This window comes from Trachypithecus francoisi, unplaced genomic scaffold (assembly GCF_009764315.1).
Source record: "Trachypithecus francoisi isolate TF-2019V2 unplaced genomic scaffold, Tfra_2.0 Lachesis_group3, whole genome shotgun sequence".
Classification (NCBI taxonomy): domain Eukaryota; kingdom Metazoa; phylum Chordata; class Mammalia; order Primates; family Cercopithecidae; genus Trachypithecus; species Trachypithecus francoisi.
Genome location: NW_022681468.1, coordinates 253,149 through 271,610, shown reverse-complemented (window position 1 = coordinate 271,610; position 18,462 = coordinate 253,149). Strand labels below are relative to the sequence as shown.

Sequence of the window (18,462 nt, the reverse complement as noted above, 5' to 3'; positions counted from 1 at the left end):
AGTTGAAACTGCAAAGAGATATCTTACTCCAGTCAGACTGGCTCTTATTAAAGAGGCAAAAATAAGAGACACTGGTGAGGATTGAAGGCAAAGGGAACTGTCAGTCACTGTTGGTGAGGATGTAGACGAGCACAGCCTCTGTGGAAAACAGTAAGGAGATTTTTCAAAGAAATAAAAGTAGAACTACCTTTGGTTCAATAACCCCACCCCTGGGTAACCACCCAAAGGAAAACTAAATCATTATATCAGAATGATAGTCAGACTTTGGTTTTCCTGCAGAACTATTCACAGTAGCACATGCATCAATCTAAGGAATTAAGCTGTGTCTAACAAAAGATAATTTTATAAAGAAAATGTTACATATATACAATTAAATACTATCCAGCCATATTAAGGAATGGAATCATGTGTTTTGCAGCTACATGGATTGAACTCGAGGTCATTATTTTAAGTGTAATAACTGGGAAACAGAAGAGTACACACTACATGTTCTCACTTACAAATGGGAGCTAAGTAATATGTGCACAGGGACACAGAGAAAGGAATGATGGACACTGAGTCTCAGAAAGATAGGAGAGCAGAAGGTAGGAGAATGGTGGGAAATTACTTAAGGGGTACAATGTACATTATTTGGATCATGGATACATTAAAGCCAATACTACTTTGCAATATATATATGTAACAAAATTGCAGTCACTCCCCATAAATTTATACATATAAAATAAAAACAAATACAATTAAAATATGAAATTATTAACAGTTGATCAGTAATCCTCAAAATTAAAATTTATGATCAATAAGTGAAAATAATATTAGTTGAACTTCATCGAATTTTAAGACATTGCCTAATCAAGTGACTATCAAGAAAATGAAGGACAAGCTTCAGAGGAGAAAATATTTGCAAATCATGTATCTACCAATGTAATTATAATAAGAACCTGCAAAACTCAGCAGTAAAAAGAAGCAATCTGTTAAAAATAGGCAAAGGTTTGTGTAAACCTTTTATCAAAGAAGATGTATAGATGACACATCAGCATATGAATGTGATTTTCCAGTAGAGAAATGCAAATAAAGATCAAAAGGAGACACGACTCTAGGCTTTAGAATGACAAAAAATAAAGAAGAAATGCTGGCAGCACCAGGGTCAGTGAGCATGCCAGGCCCCTAGAGACTAAAATATTGCTAGTGCAAAATAAAACAGTTTCTGGGAAAACCATTTACAGTTTCTTATCAAATTAAGCCTGTCCTTAATCCATGACCTAGAAATCTCACTCCTGAGTATGTGCTACAAAGGACTAAAATCCTATGTTCACACACATGCATTCACACATTTAACATTGTGTGTGTATGTGTGTGTTAGAAACTAAAAACAACATGAATGTCTTTCAATATTTGTCACAAATCATTGGAGGTGAACTCCAGACTTTCTCCTGAGTGAGGGAAGCCCTGCCTGAAAGATCCCCAGACACACAGTCACGGATATCACTGTCACCCTCGCATGTCACTGGTTTGGGCTGGGCTCTCTCTGTCTCTTCCCTGACCAGGACCAGATGTTGAGTTCCACGACGTGCAGTTGCAAATTTATATTTTCAACAATGCACTGAGGTCTAAATTGCTCTACAGACTCAACCAAACAAACATGGGCACCTTTGAACAAACAGTGCCTGACATTTGTACTGACCCCAGGAGAGCTCTTCCCCGCTATCTTTCTTTTTGGTTCTCTCCTGCAACCCAGCAGCCCTGCAGTTTAGCCTGGATCTCTCCTGCATCCATCCATCTTCTTCCAAGTTCATTTTACCACAGCCTCCACTGTTTTTGAGAGCACTCGAGGGCTTTGTAATTCTCCATACTCTACTGTAAATGAAATCAGATCCTTCAAGACCACATTTAGGACTCTATTTTATGACGAAATTTTAGCAACCCCACCCCCTGCTCCTGAGACAGACAGAGTTCCTAAATAAGGTTCTGCAGGTGGAGATTAGGAGCTTTTTTCTTCTTTAAAGTAGGAGCTGAGTGCTCAGTGGAGGGATGGGGAGAAGCTTTCCACTTTATCAGCATGCAGATCCTGCTGGGGTGGACCCTCTGCCATAGGAGTAGGGCTGGGAACCAGGCAGCCCATGTCCTCCTTGGTGCTGCACCCAGGGCAGAGCCTGCATCCATGAGTGGGGCTGTGTGGAAGAAGTGAGTCTCTGGTTCTCAAAAAGTCTTGTCAAAGACTGAGCCTCAGCAGCATGACCTGTGGGCAAAGTCAGAGGGCCAATGTCCTGGCCCCAGGGGAAGAGTGTGCTCTGGTGGGAGCTGGGCAGAAGGAGTCCTGTCTACTTGGCTGCAGCCATCTGCGGTGGAGTTTACATCATGCTGAGCTGGGGCATAGGAGGAAGGAAGAGAATCTTTGATCAAATATCAATAGCATGGCTGACCTTACTGAGTTTTTGTAGATTATCTCGAATAAATGTTCCTTCACTTTCTGTATGCTGATAGGGCCTTTCCAAACCCGATAATTTTTCAAAATAAGTCTCACCAGTTTCATGGAGGCATGGATATGTCGAGCTCCTTATACTGTCATGTGAGATGTGGAACTGTTTCCTTGACTGGTTATAAAATAATGGGTTGACTTTTTCCAACACTTTATAGATACCATCAACTGTCCTATTGCTTATATGGTTATAACCAAAGCAACACTGATATTATTCATGTCTGTTCTATTGCAAGGTATGCCCTCTACTCACCTCCACTTGCTGGCATGTATTTCCATTTGTCTGTGTGTTTTAGTAATTTGAATATGATTGACCTAAGAGTGATTGTGTGTGTGCGTGTATATGTGTGTCGTGTGTGTGTGTGTCAAGGACTTATCCTGCTATTTGCTGTTCTCTGACATGCACTGATCCCTGACTTACAGTTTCTCTAATTCTGAGGAAAAAATATAGAGGAACAGTGAGTTTGAGTCCAGACACAAACCTCACTGACGTGGACACAGGATTCTAGACGCAGGGGTGCTCAGGACACACTGATCACAAGAGCCAGCCTCAGGGGCAGGTGCAGACGGAGGCTAAGGTCTGGTTTCCGGTCAGCACTGTGGCTTCTTCTCTGTAAAACATCTTCCCTTGAGGAATTCATCTGGACTCATGATTCTTTGCTTATCTCCAAAGTCTCTGAAATGAAAATGTTTGTTTTAATGAGAGAAAAACCTTCCCACATGCGCAAAAGACAGTCTCCTGTGGTCACTTAATCTTGTCTTTAAATGTCAATTAATTATCAATGCTTCTGAGGTAAATCAGCTAAGTCTATAAAATAGACTTTGTTGAACTCAACCCTGCAGCCCAGCATGACAGCATTGACAGGGCCAGCAAGCAGCAGGCAGGATACGGTGCATGCTGGACAATGGGGCGGAGGGAGTTAGCATCCAGTGCAAGAGAAGAAAGTGCCTGTGGTGGTCACGGTCAGGACCCAAGCTCACAGCTCCAATTGTAGGTGACCCCGTGCAAAGGAAGAGATACCCTCACCAATGTTTAGTGTGGATGTCGAGTCTGATGGTGCCACACTCACACACCACATGAATATGGAAAGATTTACCAACTCCATTATTGAGACATCTGCTGAGGGCAGCACAGGCCTCTCAAGAAAGTCCAAACTGGCTCAATAGAGCAGGAAAGAAGGCTGTCTCAGGGTTTTTATAATGGTTTGGTGTTGAAGGAAGGGTGGGACTTCCTTCTAAGGGGAAAGAGCTTGTGTAATTTGAACCTAGTACTGGCATCCAATGAGGGCACTTCCATGATTTTCTACTAGATTTCCCATGTGCGGGGGACAAAGGTGAAGGAAGAGGATAAATCCTGTCATCAGTAGTGAGGCATCAAAATAGAGCTGATGACTTATTCTACTTAGCAACTTAAGAAAATGAGTGAAAAATGAGGTAAGTATTCACTCCGGGTGGACAGAAAATAGGTCTACAGAAAATACTTTTTTTTTGGTATAAGGACATGAGAAAAAGAAGAAGAACAAATTGAACAGGGATCTTGGCCCAATGTCCTGGGCGGAAGCTCTTCACTCGTGAGCTCGTCAGTTTGCTTGGGGGTCTCAGGTCAGGTCCTTCTTCAATAGATCTCAGGCCTTACAGGATATATGGGGATGCTCAGCCTGGCATCCCTTCCTGGAGCAGCCTAACAACTGGGTGGGTTTATAAACTTATTCCTCAGTTGCAGTACATGCTAAATCACACAATCTGCAAATTTGAAAAAATAAGCCTTTACTTTTGATAAAAGATTACAGTCATTTCACAGGCTTGGAAGCACAGCCTTTGGTAAAGACGAGAGATAGGCACTCCCAAGGAGGAGCGGTGGGGCAGAAACTTTATACTGAACGTGTTGGCTAAACAGACATGATCACCAGGTTACAGGAGGGGCTATGCATGTTCATAAAGGTGATCATGACACATGAATATGGGGGCAAACATACGTGTAACATGTGACCCGTGTTCACTTAGCAGTGGGGACTTAGCATTTAAATGTATTACAGTTAGGCCCTGTGTGCCAAAAGCTGGAGCAGGGGCACAAAGGCCCTCAGAGCGCAGCCTCCATGAATGGCCAGAACCAGGCCGTGGTCAGTGGTCTCTGATCAGGAGAAAGTTCCTGAAATCTGTCTGGTGTCCAATCAAAGCTGGGGTTATGGCTGTGGAACAGGGGTCAGTTAGTCAGGGGATGAGCTGCAATTGGTTAAATCACACTTGTCTCAGGGTCAGTGCTTATTTCGTTGCTAGAGAAAAAATAATCTATTGTCAATTAGAGCATAACTGGCAGTTAGAGCACAGTTTATTCTTTAAGAGTTGGGGTGAGGGATGTAACCCCCGCCTGGCACGGCCTTAGATCTTGTTTACAACTTGGCATCTTATTGCCCCAGCGAGTGTGTTCCGTCAGTCTTACGATCCCCATTTTAACGTTAGTGTTGGTCCGTGTTGTCTCTGAACCGCAAAGGGGAGCGGGTATAACGTGGTGTGTCTGATCTCTTGTTCTGCCCAGCTGGGAACTCAATTTTTAGGTGTTTTTGGTGCCCCCTCGGCCAAGAGGGGGACCATCCAATCTCGTGGGGTGACTACAATTTTACTTTTAAAGTTTATAAATATGACCCTAAGTATTGACATTCCAAAAGTCACTCCTTTGTTTTGGCTAAAAGTACCTGGCGAGAGTCCTTGCAATGAGGTTCAGGAGCAGTACTTTCTCCTGACTTTATTTGCAATAGACACAGGAGAGACTGTTGAAAAGATGTAGCACCAAAGCAGCTGTCATCTGTTGGTGAACGGAGTTGGTATGATACAGAAATCACTTTCAATGTTTTGTAACACATGCAAACATGGAATAAAACAGCGGTGAGCACGAAGTGTAAAGTCTCTAAAGGTATGTTTCAGCTACCAGATAATAGGGTAATAACAGACATTTTCTGGAGGAGTTGTCTATAATGCAATAACACTGGGGGAGAACCTTTGGCCAAGGAAGTCCAAGATTTTCTTAATTTTTTTTTTTTTTTTTGTTGTTGTTGTTGTTTGAGACAGAGTCTCACTCTGTTGCCCAGGCTGGAGTGTGGTGGTGCAATCTCAACTCACTTTGACCTCCATCTCCCTGATTCAAGTGATTGCTGCCTCAGCCTCCCGAGAAGCTGATATTACAGGCGTGTGCCACCACACCCAGCTCATTTTTTGTATTTTTAGTAGAGACGGGGTTTTGCCATGTTGGCCAGGATTGTCTCACACTCCTGACCTCAAGTGATCTTCCCGCCTTGGCCTCCCAAAGTGCTGCTATTACAGGTGTGAGCCACCACACCCAGCTGAGATTTTCTTAAAGTTTTGAAAATTTTAATTTAAGGGTTACAATTTTCTTCAACGTTTCCAGAAAGTTATAGACAGTATTGATTCTGTGTTATATGAGTAATTGTAATTCCTTCCATTTTAAGATAGTATTATAAACAATTTTAAGGCTGCTTGCTTTGTATAATGATCCACTACTGCAGATAAGTAGATAGATGACAGACAGACAGATAGATAGATAGATAGATAGATAGATAGATACATACATACATACATACATACATAAACTGCCACTCTTTCCATGGTGGTTGATTTCTCTTGACCTATTCATCATGGATGATTTTCAAAGGCATTTCACTTGAATCTTTATTTCTTTGCATTTTCTCTCCATGACAATGCTGGGAGGTTTTAACACCATCATTATAACATGATCTAGTGACCTGACACATGTGCGGTTAACAATACCTAGAAATTCAGAAGCTTTTCGGTTTTATTTCCAGCAGATATAATTGCTTCCCTTCTGTGTATGAACACATCCTAGAAACCCACACACACATACACACACACACACACACATACACACAAACACACACACATACACACAAACACACACACACACACACATATATATCTGTAATATAATATTTTCTTCTCTGTAAATGAAAATTGATCTCAATTTCATACCAAGTTCATCATTTCCCTGAAAGTGAGGGCAGGTCCTTTTGCATCTGTTCAAACAAAAGACCCAGACACCAGCTGGTGAGGAGCTTGCCTGCTTCTGGGTGTTGGGTCTGTCTCTTCCCCTTTGCTTTTAGATGGGTACAACTATGGGAGCACCAACTACAACCTGTCCCTGAAGAGTTGAGTCACCCTGTCAGTAGACACGTCCAAGAACCAGTTCTCCCTGAAGCTGAGCTCTGTGACCGCCGGAGACACGGCCGTGTATTACTGTGCGAGAGACACAGTGAGGGGAGGCGAGTGTGAGCCCAGACACAAACCTCCCTGCAGGGAGGCGGAGGGGGCGGGCGCAGGTGCCGCTCAGGACCAGCAGGGGGCGCGCGGGGACCACAGAGCAGGAGGCCGGGTCAGGAGCAGGTGCAGGGAGGGCGGGGCTTCCTCATCTGCTCAGTGCTCTCCCTCCTCACCAGCACCTCAGCTGTCCCCAGGGCTCCTCTTTCTTTGATATCTGTGGTTCTACTTCCTCACATCCTCACTGCTGGCAAGAAAGGAAGGAGAAATTTTTTTATCATTGAGGTTTTAACAGTCACTGGCACCTGTTTTTTCAACAAATTCCCATAAGATCCATTTTACCTTCTTTTTTTTTTTTTTTTTTTTTGAGGCAGAGTCTCGCTCTGTCGCCCAGACTGGAGTGCAGTGGCGCAATCTCGGCTCACTGCAAGCTCCGCCTCCCGGGTTCACGCCATTCTCCTGCCTCAGCCTCCCGAGTAGCTGGGACTACAGGCACCCGCCACCTCGCCCGGCTAGTTTTTTGTATTTTTAGTAGAGACGGGGTTTCACCATGTTAGCCAGGATGGTCTCGATCTCCTGACCTCGTGATCCGCCCGTCTCGGCCTCCCAAAGTGCTGGGATTACAGGCTTGAGCCACCGCGCCCGGCCAATTTTACCTTCTTGACAAGCAAAATAGTCCAAGGCTACTCACCATCCCTTGATTGGCGTCATCGACTTCATCGTGTCCTGCTCTTAAATTCATACGCTGAAACCCCAATCCCAGTGGCTCTGTATTTGGAGAGAGGGACTTTAAGAGGGAAAATAAGTTAACTGAGGTCATAAATGTGGGACCGTAATCCAGTAGGACTCTTGTCCTTATGAGAAGTGGAAGACAGAACCCTCTCTCTCCACATGCACACAGAGAAGAGGCCATGTGAGGACGCATTGCATAAGAAGGTGGCCGTTTGCAAGCCTGGAAGAGGCCTCTCAAAAAACTAACCCTTTCTGCACCCAGATCTTGGACATCAAGGCTCCAGAACAATAAGAAAATTAATATTTGTTATTTGAAACAACCTAGTCTTTGCTATCTTTTGATGGAAAGTCAAGCAGATTCATAGATACAATTGTGTTAGCTCCATCTCCTGGAGGGACAAGCAGTCCACCGAGGCTGGACACATCTCTCAAATTATTTTTATAAAGTAAAATAAATCCAAGATGAAAACCCCACCACATGTCTGCTGAGTCATTTACTTAGCAGGCGTCTCTGAGGTCAGCCCTGGGGCCTGTGTTCTAGGTCATGTCTCTCACTTTCCACTATGAGAATCCATGTAGATAATGAGAACAGCCAGATGGAGTCCTGATCTCTGCCCACCTTCTGTTACCCCCAAGTATCCCACAGAAAACCACTCCAGCATCACCCTTGTGTATTCTACTCTCTAAAATTCCACTAAAGCTGAACCTAAACCAGGAGCTATTTGGGGCTGGACTCTTGTTCTCTTCTTCTTAGTATTCCACAAGGTCCAGGTGCAGAGTAGAGCCTCAATAAAGATGGAGCACCAATTCCCCTAACCACATCATTCCCTTACACCCTTGTCATGCATCTTTCCTCTGTGGGTGCCCAGGACAGGTTACACAGGAATTGCCTCAATCTGGCCTCAGCTGATCTTCTGAGACCATGGGTCATGCACACGTAGGATTCCAGGTCATGCAGGCTCTACTGCAGGACAGACCTGTGTCCTGTGGGGCACAGACACCTGCTGACCCCGGGTCTTCTCTAATAACTCACACACCTGGTGTTAGTGTATGTTCAGATGGCCCCTCAGTGCAGCACACTAGGGTGATCAGCCTCACAGGTGGCCTTGTCTGACAGTGGACAGAAAATGGGATGGACAGGCTGGTCCCTCCCATCATTGATGATGTCCAAGTGAATCTTAAATAAATGAAACAAAATTAACAACAAAGGGGAAGAATAAGTACCTGTATCTGGGAGGTATACAGGGTCCCAGAACTGTACTGGGAGTGGGTGTGAGAGGCCCTTCTGGGTGGAAAATCCTCCAGCGTGTGTGAAAGCTGAAGGAATGATAACTGCAGGTGGAGGCTGATGGGGCAGCTGTCAGCTTACATTTCCTGAAGCTGTTCCTGGGTGCGTCAAGATTGGATGGTCCATGTACATGAAAATGAGGGTTGAACTTATGTAGGAACAAGGAAATTATCCCATGGGAATGGAAGAAAATAAAACCAGAGATGGACACCCCTGGAGACAGCTCATTAGATTTGGTGGAGGAAAGAAAGAAATTTATTCCAATGACCCCAGCATGTTCAGCTAAATACGAGTTGCTTTAGTAGACAGAATTATGAAGGGAAGGGTGAAGGACTTTATAGAAGGAAATAACATAGGATAAATGAAAATAAATCTACACAAATCTATCAAAAGACAGATGCCAGAGTGGAGCACATGCAGCGACTTCATTACTCCGGGAACCTACCAGCGACACTTGGCGTTCCTCTAAGGCAGGTCTACTGGTGATGAACTTCTCCACTTTTTGCTTTGAGGGAAACTTCTCAAACATCCTGCATTACTGAAGAAAAGTTTAATCCATGTAACATTTTTAGTTGGCAGTGTTTTGGCTTTGTTTTTATTTTCAGCAACTTGAATAGAATCGTGCACATCATGAAATTTCAGTGAACAACAGACTCCACATGACAAAGTTCTCATTAGATGATAATACTGTATTTTCCCTGCATTTATTCCATGTATAGATATGTTCATGTGTATAAATACCTACCATGGTGATTCAGCTGCCCACAGTGTTCAGTACAGTAACATGCCATACAGATGTGTTATCTAGGAGCACTATGCTTTCCCACACAGCCTGGGCGTAGCAGGGTATTTCATGTGGGTTTGTGTAAGCATGCTCCATGATCGTTGCACACTGACAATATTGCCTAAGGACACATTGCTCAGATGTATCCCTGCCGTCTTTTTGTTGTTGTTGTTGTTGTTTGAGATGGAATCTCACTTTGTCACCCAGGCTGGAGTGCAGTTGCACAATCTCAGCTCACTGCAACCTCTGCCTCCCAGGCTCAAGTGATTCTCCTGCCTCAGCCTCCCAAATAGCTTGGATTACAGGCATGTGCAACAGCGCCCAGCTAATTTTTTCCCCTATTTTTAGTAGAGACATGCTTTCACCATGTTGCCCAGGCTGGTCTTGAACTCCTGACCTCAGGTGATCCACCGAGGTGACTAAAATAGTTTGAAGCCCCTGGCTCCTGCATCCTCTAGACGTACTCCACACCCTCTCATTACACACAAGCTAATTTATTACTCTTTCCCGAGTTATATTTGCCAAGGCTCATCTCCTCCACTTGGACACTTTGGTATATCCATATGTGTCCATTTTGGTTCAGCCACGGACACAGAACCGGGAAGACATCATGGATTTTCTAGAGGGAGCTGGCTTGGGGAATCAGTGGTTGGAGTAGAAAGCGCCTTTGCCCATGTTTCACAGGCCTGAGGGCCGTGGGCAGGAGGTCAGGAAGAGGATGGCCAGACGGCTGGGGAAACCAGGATGAACAAAGCCAGTCTCCTTCCTGGCGAGGAGGGGCATGTGGAAGCCTGCCCACTGCTACCTGCCAGTGAGGCGACCTGCAGAGCAGCAGCTCCTGAGCCACTGACAGTGACTTCCTCTTCCACCAAACCCTCTGGGATCTGTGCTTCCAGGAGTGTGAACCCCAGCAGGTCCCCAAATTTTCAGTGGGTTCACCTAGCTAGTGTCTGTGCTCAGCCCCATCCCCAGGCTCCTGTCCTGGTGGTGTGTATAGTGTCACCACAGTGGTGACAGTGACAGCCGGTGCCTGCACTTTCCAGGCCAACAAATTTGAAAGAAGCAAGTCACGGGGCCAACCTGGATATGGGGGAATCACAGAAATTTCATTCTTGGGGGAAGTGCTGGAAGCAGCCTTGAGTCCTCCTCAGCTCACGTGCAGCTGCCGGGGCTCATCCCAGTGGGGGGACACATGAGCCCTCCCCACGCCCAGGATGGAGCTGTTTCAGTCACACCAGGATGAGAATGTATCTTCTCTATGGGGGCTTTTGAAGCACAGCTCTCCTGCTCCTGAGATTTGAGATTTATAAAGGCAAACCCCACAGAGTGGACCTGCACAAATAAGACAGGACAGCATCTCCAGGAGAGACACCCCATATGAGAAGGGACAGGCAGGTCCCATCACTGACCCTGGTCCTCAGAAACCCTGAGCAGCTACTCACCTTCCCAGGTCCCCTGTTCCTGATCAGTGCCTGTATCTGCTCCTGAGAAGGTCCCCATCAACAGTCCCCAGGGTTCTGCCCCCTTCCTTGATGTGCCTCTGGGAGTGGGGCTGGCTGGGCTGTGGGTCTGCTGTGACTCTCCCCACAGGTCGGCGGCTCAGTGTGGGCTGCCCCGACTTGGTGGGGCTGGGCTGTGTCTGGCCCTCCCAGAAGAAGCCTGGATGCTTCTCAGAAGCATTTGCAGGATCCCAGGTCCTGGAGAACAGGGACGCCACAGTGTGTGCTGGGCCCCATCTCCAGGTGTAAGCTGTTTGCTGTTGCTCTGCTTGACAAGGGCAAATCCCCAGGCCTAGGGGCACTGTGGGCACACAACCAATGTGCTAGACACAGGGAGAAAGTCAGGTTTCCCTCCCATTACTGTGGGGACTCTAGTCACTCTGTGTGTGTGTGTGTGTGTGTGTATGTGTGTGCGTGCGTGTGTGCGTGTGTGTGTGTGTGTGTAGCCCAGGATTTTGTAGGTTTAGAAATTATGTGATGAGGTGTTCATCCAAATGAACTGAAAAGAGATGAGGTATTCTCCCAAAGCCCCTGGGAGCTCCTGGACTCACTGTGAGTGTGGACTGATTCAGTGACTCCAGAGAAGGGGCTCCCTGGTGGCTTCACAGAAGTTTCATAGAATCCTCGCTTGGGGCCTTTCTGCAGAGCTCACTGACTTTCCTACTGCCAATTTACTATTGTAAAAGATGGTGTCTGCCGCACATGGTGTCACGTGTCACTAAAGGAGCATGCTGAGCCAGAGCACACCCTCTTCATACAGGGGGGAAAAAGCTCTAGTTCAGACAGGAGCCTCTCTGCAGTGCAAGGGCTGGGCTGCAGGGGATGCTCAAAGCTCACCCAGTACAGGCTCCAGCCCCAGAGCAGGTGCACAGGAGGCTGGGGAGGGATTTCTCTCAAGATCTGCGTCCTTATTTTAAAAATCTAAAATAAGTATTTGACAAAGACTGCTGAACCTTCTGTAAATATCCCATTCACTTGCAAGCATTTATCAAATTCGATGTTGTAATGAAAACCATTTTTACACTGGAGATTTCTGACCATTCTGGATATCTCAGTAGTGTGCAGCTGGAGGTTAAGGAGACGTTTCTTTTATATAAATAAGTGCAACTTTTGGAGAAACACATTCATCCCCGGTTAACACACTCATCTATGAAAGCCTAGAAATGCTTATACCGCCTGGAGCCATGCAAGTGTGGGTTCCCAGTGCGGTCCTGTTCCAGGGAAAATTGTTCTCCAGTGGGAGAAGCTCTGTCAACATAGAGTTTAGGGATATGGCAGGGCTCACATGGCCTCTAAGGGGATTACAGCTTGAACCCTTGGCAACCTCCGTGTGTTACCTCTCTGCTCTTTCTCATGCATTATCAGGTATGAAATAGGATCACTCATGAATAGGCAAATAACTGAGGCAAATATAGCTATCTTTGTGCCCTGAGAGCATCACCCAACAACCACACCCCTCCACAGAAGACCCTAGATCACAGCTCCTCGCCATGGACTGGACCTGGAGGATCCTCTTCTTGGTGGCAGCAGCAACAGGTAAGGGACTCCCCAGTCCCCGGGCTGAGGGAGAAACCAGGCCAGTCAACTGAGGCTTCACACACTCGCATCTCCTCTCCACAGGTGCCCACTCCCAGGTGCAGCTGGTGCAGTCTGGGGCTGAGGTGAAGCAGCCGGGGGCCTCAGTGAAGGTCTCCTGTAAGGCTTCTGGATACACCTTCACTAGCTATGCTATGAATTGGGTGCGACAGGCCCATGGACAACGGCTTGAGTGGATCGGATGGATCAACACCAACACTGGGAACCCAACGTATGCCCAGGGCTTCAAAGAACGATTTGCCTTCTCCATGGACACCTCTATCAGCACGGCATATCTGCAGATCAGCAGCCTAAAGGCTGAGGACACTGCCGTGTATTACTGTGCGAGAAACACAGTGTGGAAACCCACATCCTGAGAGTGTCAGAAACCCTGAGGGAGGAGGCAGCTGTGCTGATCTGAGACAGTGACAGGGACAACGTGACTGCACCCTTTGTTGATGTAGGGTTATAAACATACATATATATGCACCCAACACTGGAGCACCCAGATATATCAAGCAAATATTATTAGAGTTAAACAGAGAGATAGACCCAATACAGTAATAGCTGGAGACTTTAACACCCCACCCTCAGCAATGGACAGATCTTTCAGACAAAAAATAAACAGTGAAATCTTGGACTAAATCTACATGACAGACCAAATGGACTTAATGGATATTGACAGAACACTTCATCCAATGGCTGTAGAGTACACAGTCTTTTCCTAAGCATATGGATCAGTCTCAAGGATAGACCATACACTAGACCAGAAAATTAGTCATTTTTTAATTGAAAAGATATCAAGTACCTTCTCTGATCAAAATGGAAGAAAACTAAAATAAGAGGAATTTTGAAAACTATGCAGTCACATGGAAATTAAACAACATGCTCCCTAATTAAACAATTTGCTCCCAAATTGAAGAATATGCTCAAACATGGGTTAATAAAGACATTAAAATTTTTTAAAATTTATTGAAAGAAAACAAAGCATATAAAAACCTATGAAATACAGTGAAAGTAGTACTAAGAGGAAAGTTTATAGTTATAAGCACTTATGTTGAAAATGTAGACACCCGTAAAATAAATATCCCAGGAATGTCTCTTAAAAAACAGAGAAGCAAGATCAAATCAAACCCAAACATAGTAAAGTAAAAAAGTAAAGATCAAAATGTTAATACATAAAATTGAAATAAAGAAAACAATAGAAAAGAGGATTAAATGAAAAGTTGTTTTTTAAAAAGATAAAAGACATCTACAAACCTTTAACCAGACTAAGAAAAAAAAGAAAGAAGACCAAAGTAAATAAAATCAGAGAGAAAAAATGGATATATTACAACCAATAGTGCAGAAAATCAAAGGATCATTAGAAGCTACTAGGAACAATTAATGCCAATAAATCAAAATATCTGGAAGAAATAGATAAATTTAGAGACACATACAACCTTGACTGAACCAGGAAGAAACTGAAAACAGATCAGTAACAAGTAGTGAGAGTGAAGCCGTAATAAAAGGTCTCCCAGCAAATAAAAAACTCAGGGCTTGATGATGTCATCGCTCAATTATGACAAACATTTAAAGAAGAGATAATACCTAATCCCACTCAAAATATTCCAAAACTAGATAAAGAGGGGAGGAATTCTTCCAAACCTCCTGCACGAGGCCAGTGTTACCCTTATACAGAAGCCAGACAAAGATACACCTAAAAATAAGAAAACTACAGGTCAATATCATTGCTAAATGTGGACACAAACTCCTCAAGGAAATCTTAGCAAATCAAATTCAATATCGTAACAACAACAGAAAAAGAAGCATTCAACATGACCAAGTGCAGTTTATCCCAGGGATGCAAGGATGTTTCAACCTATGCAAATGAATCAATGTGACACATCATATCAACAGAATGAAGGGCAGAAGACAGAAGACATAAGATCAGGCCTTACCTTGTTCTCCTCACCCAAAGTCTCCTATCAGTGCTTCAGTCCTCTTGACCAGTCCTGCTGTACTTGGTCTCCTGTGATTCCGTTCCCAGGTCCTGAAATACTGGGCTTCTGCACACCTGGAGTCTCTCTCCTCTTTGAACACGGAGATCCTGTATCCTCAGAGAGGGGTGATGACTCATTGTGGCTGCCATGCCCCATACAAACAATTCTTCCAACACAGTTGTGATTTTTCCTGTTGGAAATTGAAAGGGGATGTGGGAATCAATGTGTGTGTGTGTGTGTGTGTCCTCAGGCATGTTGAGAACACAGCAGGGCTCTATGTATAACAGGAAAGCAATGTTTTTCCAGATCATCTATTTTCTTATGAAGTGTTCATAGGTAATCAAAAGGAAATTAATCACAGTTTATAAGATGTTGTGGACTTGAGTGATGTTGTCACTCGAGGCTACTAGGGGGGGCTCCAGGAAAAAAAATCTAGAAAAGGATAAGGCTATGAGCAAAGAAGCAAAACATGGGGAGCAACAGGGAGGGATGAGCAGGGGTAACTCATGGTTAGTATTTAAATTTAGTAATTTCAGTAATTAAATTTTAGTAATTTTTAAAACAAAATATATATATTTAAGTATACACCTTCATGAAATAACCATTTCTAATTTTTTGCACCGATTCTTCCAGAGTTTTATTAACATTTGTTGACATCAGCAGCTACAAAGTTATAGGGACACAAATTTATAACCATAGAAAGATGTACAGTGGCTCAGGCATGTAATTTCAGCACCTTGGAAGGCCTAGATGGGCGGATCACATGAGGCCAGGAGTTCGAGACCAGCCTGAGCAACACAGTGAAACTCTGTCTCTACTAAAAATACAAAAATTAGCCGTGTGTTGACACATGCCTTTAATCCCAGCTACTTGGTAGGCAGGCGGAGTTTGTAGTGAGCCGAGATTGTGCCACTGCACTCCAGCCTGGTGACACAGCAAGACTCCGTCTTGAAAAACAAAACAAAACCAAACAAAAAACAGCAAGATGGTAGATTTTAAATCAACAGTTTAATTGAAGCAGGAGAATCACTTGAACCCGGAATGCATAGATTGCAGTGACCTAAGATGGTGCCACTGCACTCCAGCCTGAGCGACAGAGCAAGATTCCATCTCAAAAAATAAAAATAAGTAAATAAAAACAAAGAAAAATATATAAATGCACAGACCTACGCATAATGTGTAGGAATTAATAATAAACATTACAATAAAATAATTCTAAAAATATGTCCTAAAGAATCAAACTTAATGATGAGCTTAAATGTAAAATATTAGAGTATTCCATTATTGATTTTGTTTATTTTTAATTGTTTACATCAATTGATTTATATTTGTTCATTTAACTACTGTTAACGAATGGTCATTTCAAATGTGGTTGTCACAATAAATAATTTCAGGTGACGAATGATAATTATCTTAATCATTTCTTAATAACCTTAGTTATTCCATATTGTATTCACAAATCATAACATTACTTCTTACCTTGTAAATATAAGGCGCTGCAGGAGTCGGCGGCCAGCGCTGAGCAGAGGAAGAGGCCGTGACATCCACAGAGAGAAGGAGAAGAACACGCAGCTGAGGAGGAGGATGGAGGAGCTGGAGGCCCAGCTCCGAGAAAAGGAGGCAGAGCTGGAAGATCTCCGAACACAAAGTGAACTCACACCTCAGCTCAGGTCAGAGCGCGACTGTGTCTCTGAGAAGATGGAGGCGGCAGAGAGAGGATCAAAACCTGGAAGACAAAGCGCGTTCCCTGACGACAGAGGCTGAGGAGAGCCAATCCCGACAGCGCCACCTGGAGGTGGAGGGGAAGAGCTTCCTGGAGGTGCTGGACCGGAAGGCCCACGACTTGCGTGACTTCCGCCCAGGCCTTCCAAGCTGGGCACTGACAACCAGGGATGGCCCAGGCCCGGGCCCCGCCTGTGAGTCCCAAGCGTGTGTGGGAGACCAGATGGCGCTAGGACGTTCCCTGTGTGCGCTGCTTCTGTAAATGCAGATGCAGTTTGTCGTGTCTCCAAACCAGTTGTGCCGTCCACTCACTCCTTTCCAGAACAGACATCTCCTCTCGCTTCTCTGGTCTTGTGAGGGTGCGGACAACTGGAAGATTCTGACTCGGGAATCCAGAACCAGGTCTACCTTCAACATTTACGCAGTCAGGTCAGGGATGTTTATATCTTTCATAAGGGCTGTTGCAACCATATGAACTGAACAAAAAAATTTTTCTAATCCAAATACTGATATTCTTTTCACCAGGCCACCGGGGTCCTTTTATCGAATAGCATTCAGAGTATTTGAATGTCCACCAGGTGCCAACCCCGGAGGGAGCAGAGAGAACAACATTCCTCTCCGTCAACATCGAGAGGCTTTAAAACAACTCTTTAGTGGAGACTTACTGAGAAATGGAAAACAGGTTTCTGGTGGCTTCATTTTCTGGCCTGGGAATTGCCTCCATCCCCGATCCTGCCCCCTGCCCCCCAGTTTGTGTGGTTGCGACAATGTTCCTTTTTCGGTTTTAATTTCTGAGCAGATGATTGTGGTGTAGGAACAGCACACATGAGGGTGTCTAGCACATGCCTGGCACAAAGTAGGTGCTTAATAAATATTTGTGCAGCTCATGCCTGTAATCCTAGTGCGTTGGGAGATTGAGGCAGGCAGATCACCTACCTTAAAATAATTATTTTTTTTCAAGGCCCCACTCAAAACCAGGGTATTATTAGAGGTGTAATAATTGGGCCAATATTGAAAATACATTCAGTTTAGTTCATGTGATCTCAAATATCTTTTTAAAAAGTTGTTCTGTTGTAATAGAACACAAAATATTAGTAATTTAGACTAATGACACAGGTTACAATATTGTATATATAATTTAGTGTCATTTGATTGAAAAAATACATGTTCCTCATGTTTTGACTATTTTTTCCTTCCCTTTGAAATGTATGCTTATAAATTATTAAGTTTCAGATGTTACCGTTATCTTTTTGATTTCTGGGATTTAATTTTAGTAGGTATACTCAAATGCATTTTATTAATTCACATAACAATGTTCATATTTTGGAGAGGTTTTAATATTAATTTTATTGTTTGCTGAATTTCAAAATATTCTACTTTTTCTGTTGTTTTTATGAGATAAATTTTATACATAAGAAAAAATGCATAGATCTGAAATATGTCGCAAGAGAGTTTCTGGCAAATGTGAATACCCTTGTCCCCAGCACCTAAGGCAGCCTGAAGAGGAAGTCCATCCCCACAACACACGTCTTTCTCTGTGCCTGCGGTCAACTCCTGCATGGGGAAATGTTTCAATTTCTGACTCTATAGATCTATTGTTCCCTGCTTTGAACTTTATATTAATGGAATCAAACATTATAGACATTTTATTGGTAAGGAACTTCTTTGCTATCTTTGAGGTTAATTCGTGATATTTAATGTATAAAATTACATCAACATATTGACGCTTATTCAATTAATGGACTGACTCTGATATGAAAACTCAAAATGTTCATGTACATATGGAGAGAGAGAGAGGAGAGAGATTTTTCATCTGAGTCAGCCCGTTAAGTAAATAAATGACAATATTTTGATTGATATTTGTTTCCAGTTTATGAATATTATAAGCAGAGCTGTTACATATATCTTAGTGTAAGTTTTACTACGTTCTTTTCATTTTTATTGAGAAAATGTGAAGTATATGTTTCTTTATTCTCAGAGTAAGTTTATTTTTTTTCAGTTGTATTGAGGTGTAATTGAAATATTTTAATAATGTATATGTTTGGGGTACACCGCTTGATGTTTTGATATTATATTAGCCCATTCTCATGTTGCTATGAAGAAATGCCCGAGACTGA

General features: G+C 43.7%; 1 long non-coding RNA gene and 1 gene segment (V, D, J or C); one reads left to right on the top strand and one right to left on the bottom strand.

Annotated features, from left to right (window-relative positions):
- Positions 1–2,002: 2,002 nt before the first annotated feature.
- On the bottom strand, positions 2,003–16,429 carry LOC117069769. 5 transcript variants are annotated; one of them, XR_004431656.1, is made up of 5 exons: positions 16,103–16,429; positions 14,582–14,813; positions 9,229–9,321; positions 7,455–7,531; positions 2,003–3,152 (listed from the first exon to the last, which is right to left on the bottom strand). It is a non-coding gene; the product is annotated as an uncharacterized LOC117069769 (long non-coding RNA). The 5 variants fall into 5 exon arrangements; XR_004431655.1 differs by lacking the exon at positions 16,103–16,429 and having other exon boundaries at positions 2,003–2,363; positions 2,959–3,152; positions 14,582–15,124; XR_004431653.1 differs by lacking the exon at positions 16,103–16,429 and having other exon boundaries at positions 14,582–15,124.
- Positions 12,447–13,019, top strand: LOC117069754. The segment is given in 2 exon segments: positions 12,447–12,602; positions 12,687–13,019. Coding segments are annotated over 2 exon segments (378 nt in total).
- Positions 16,430–18,462: the final 2,033 nt, after the last annotated feature.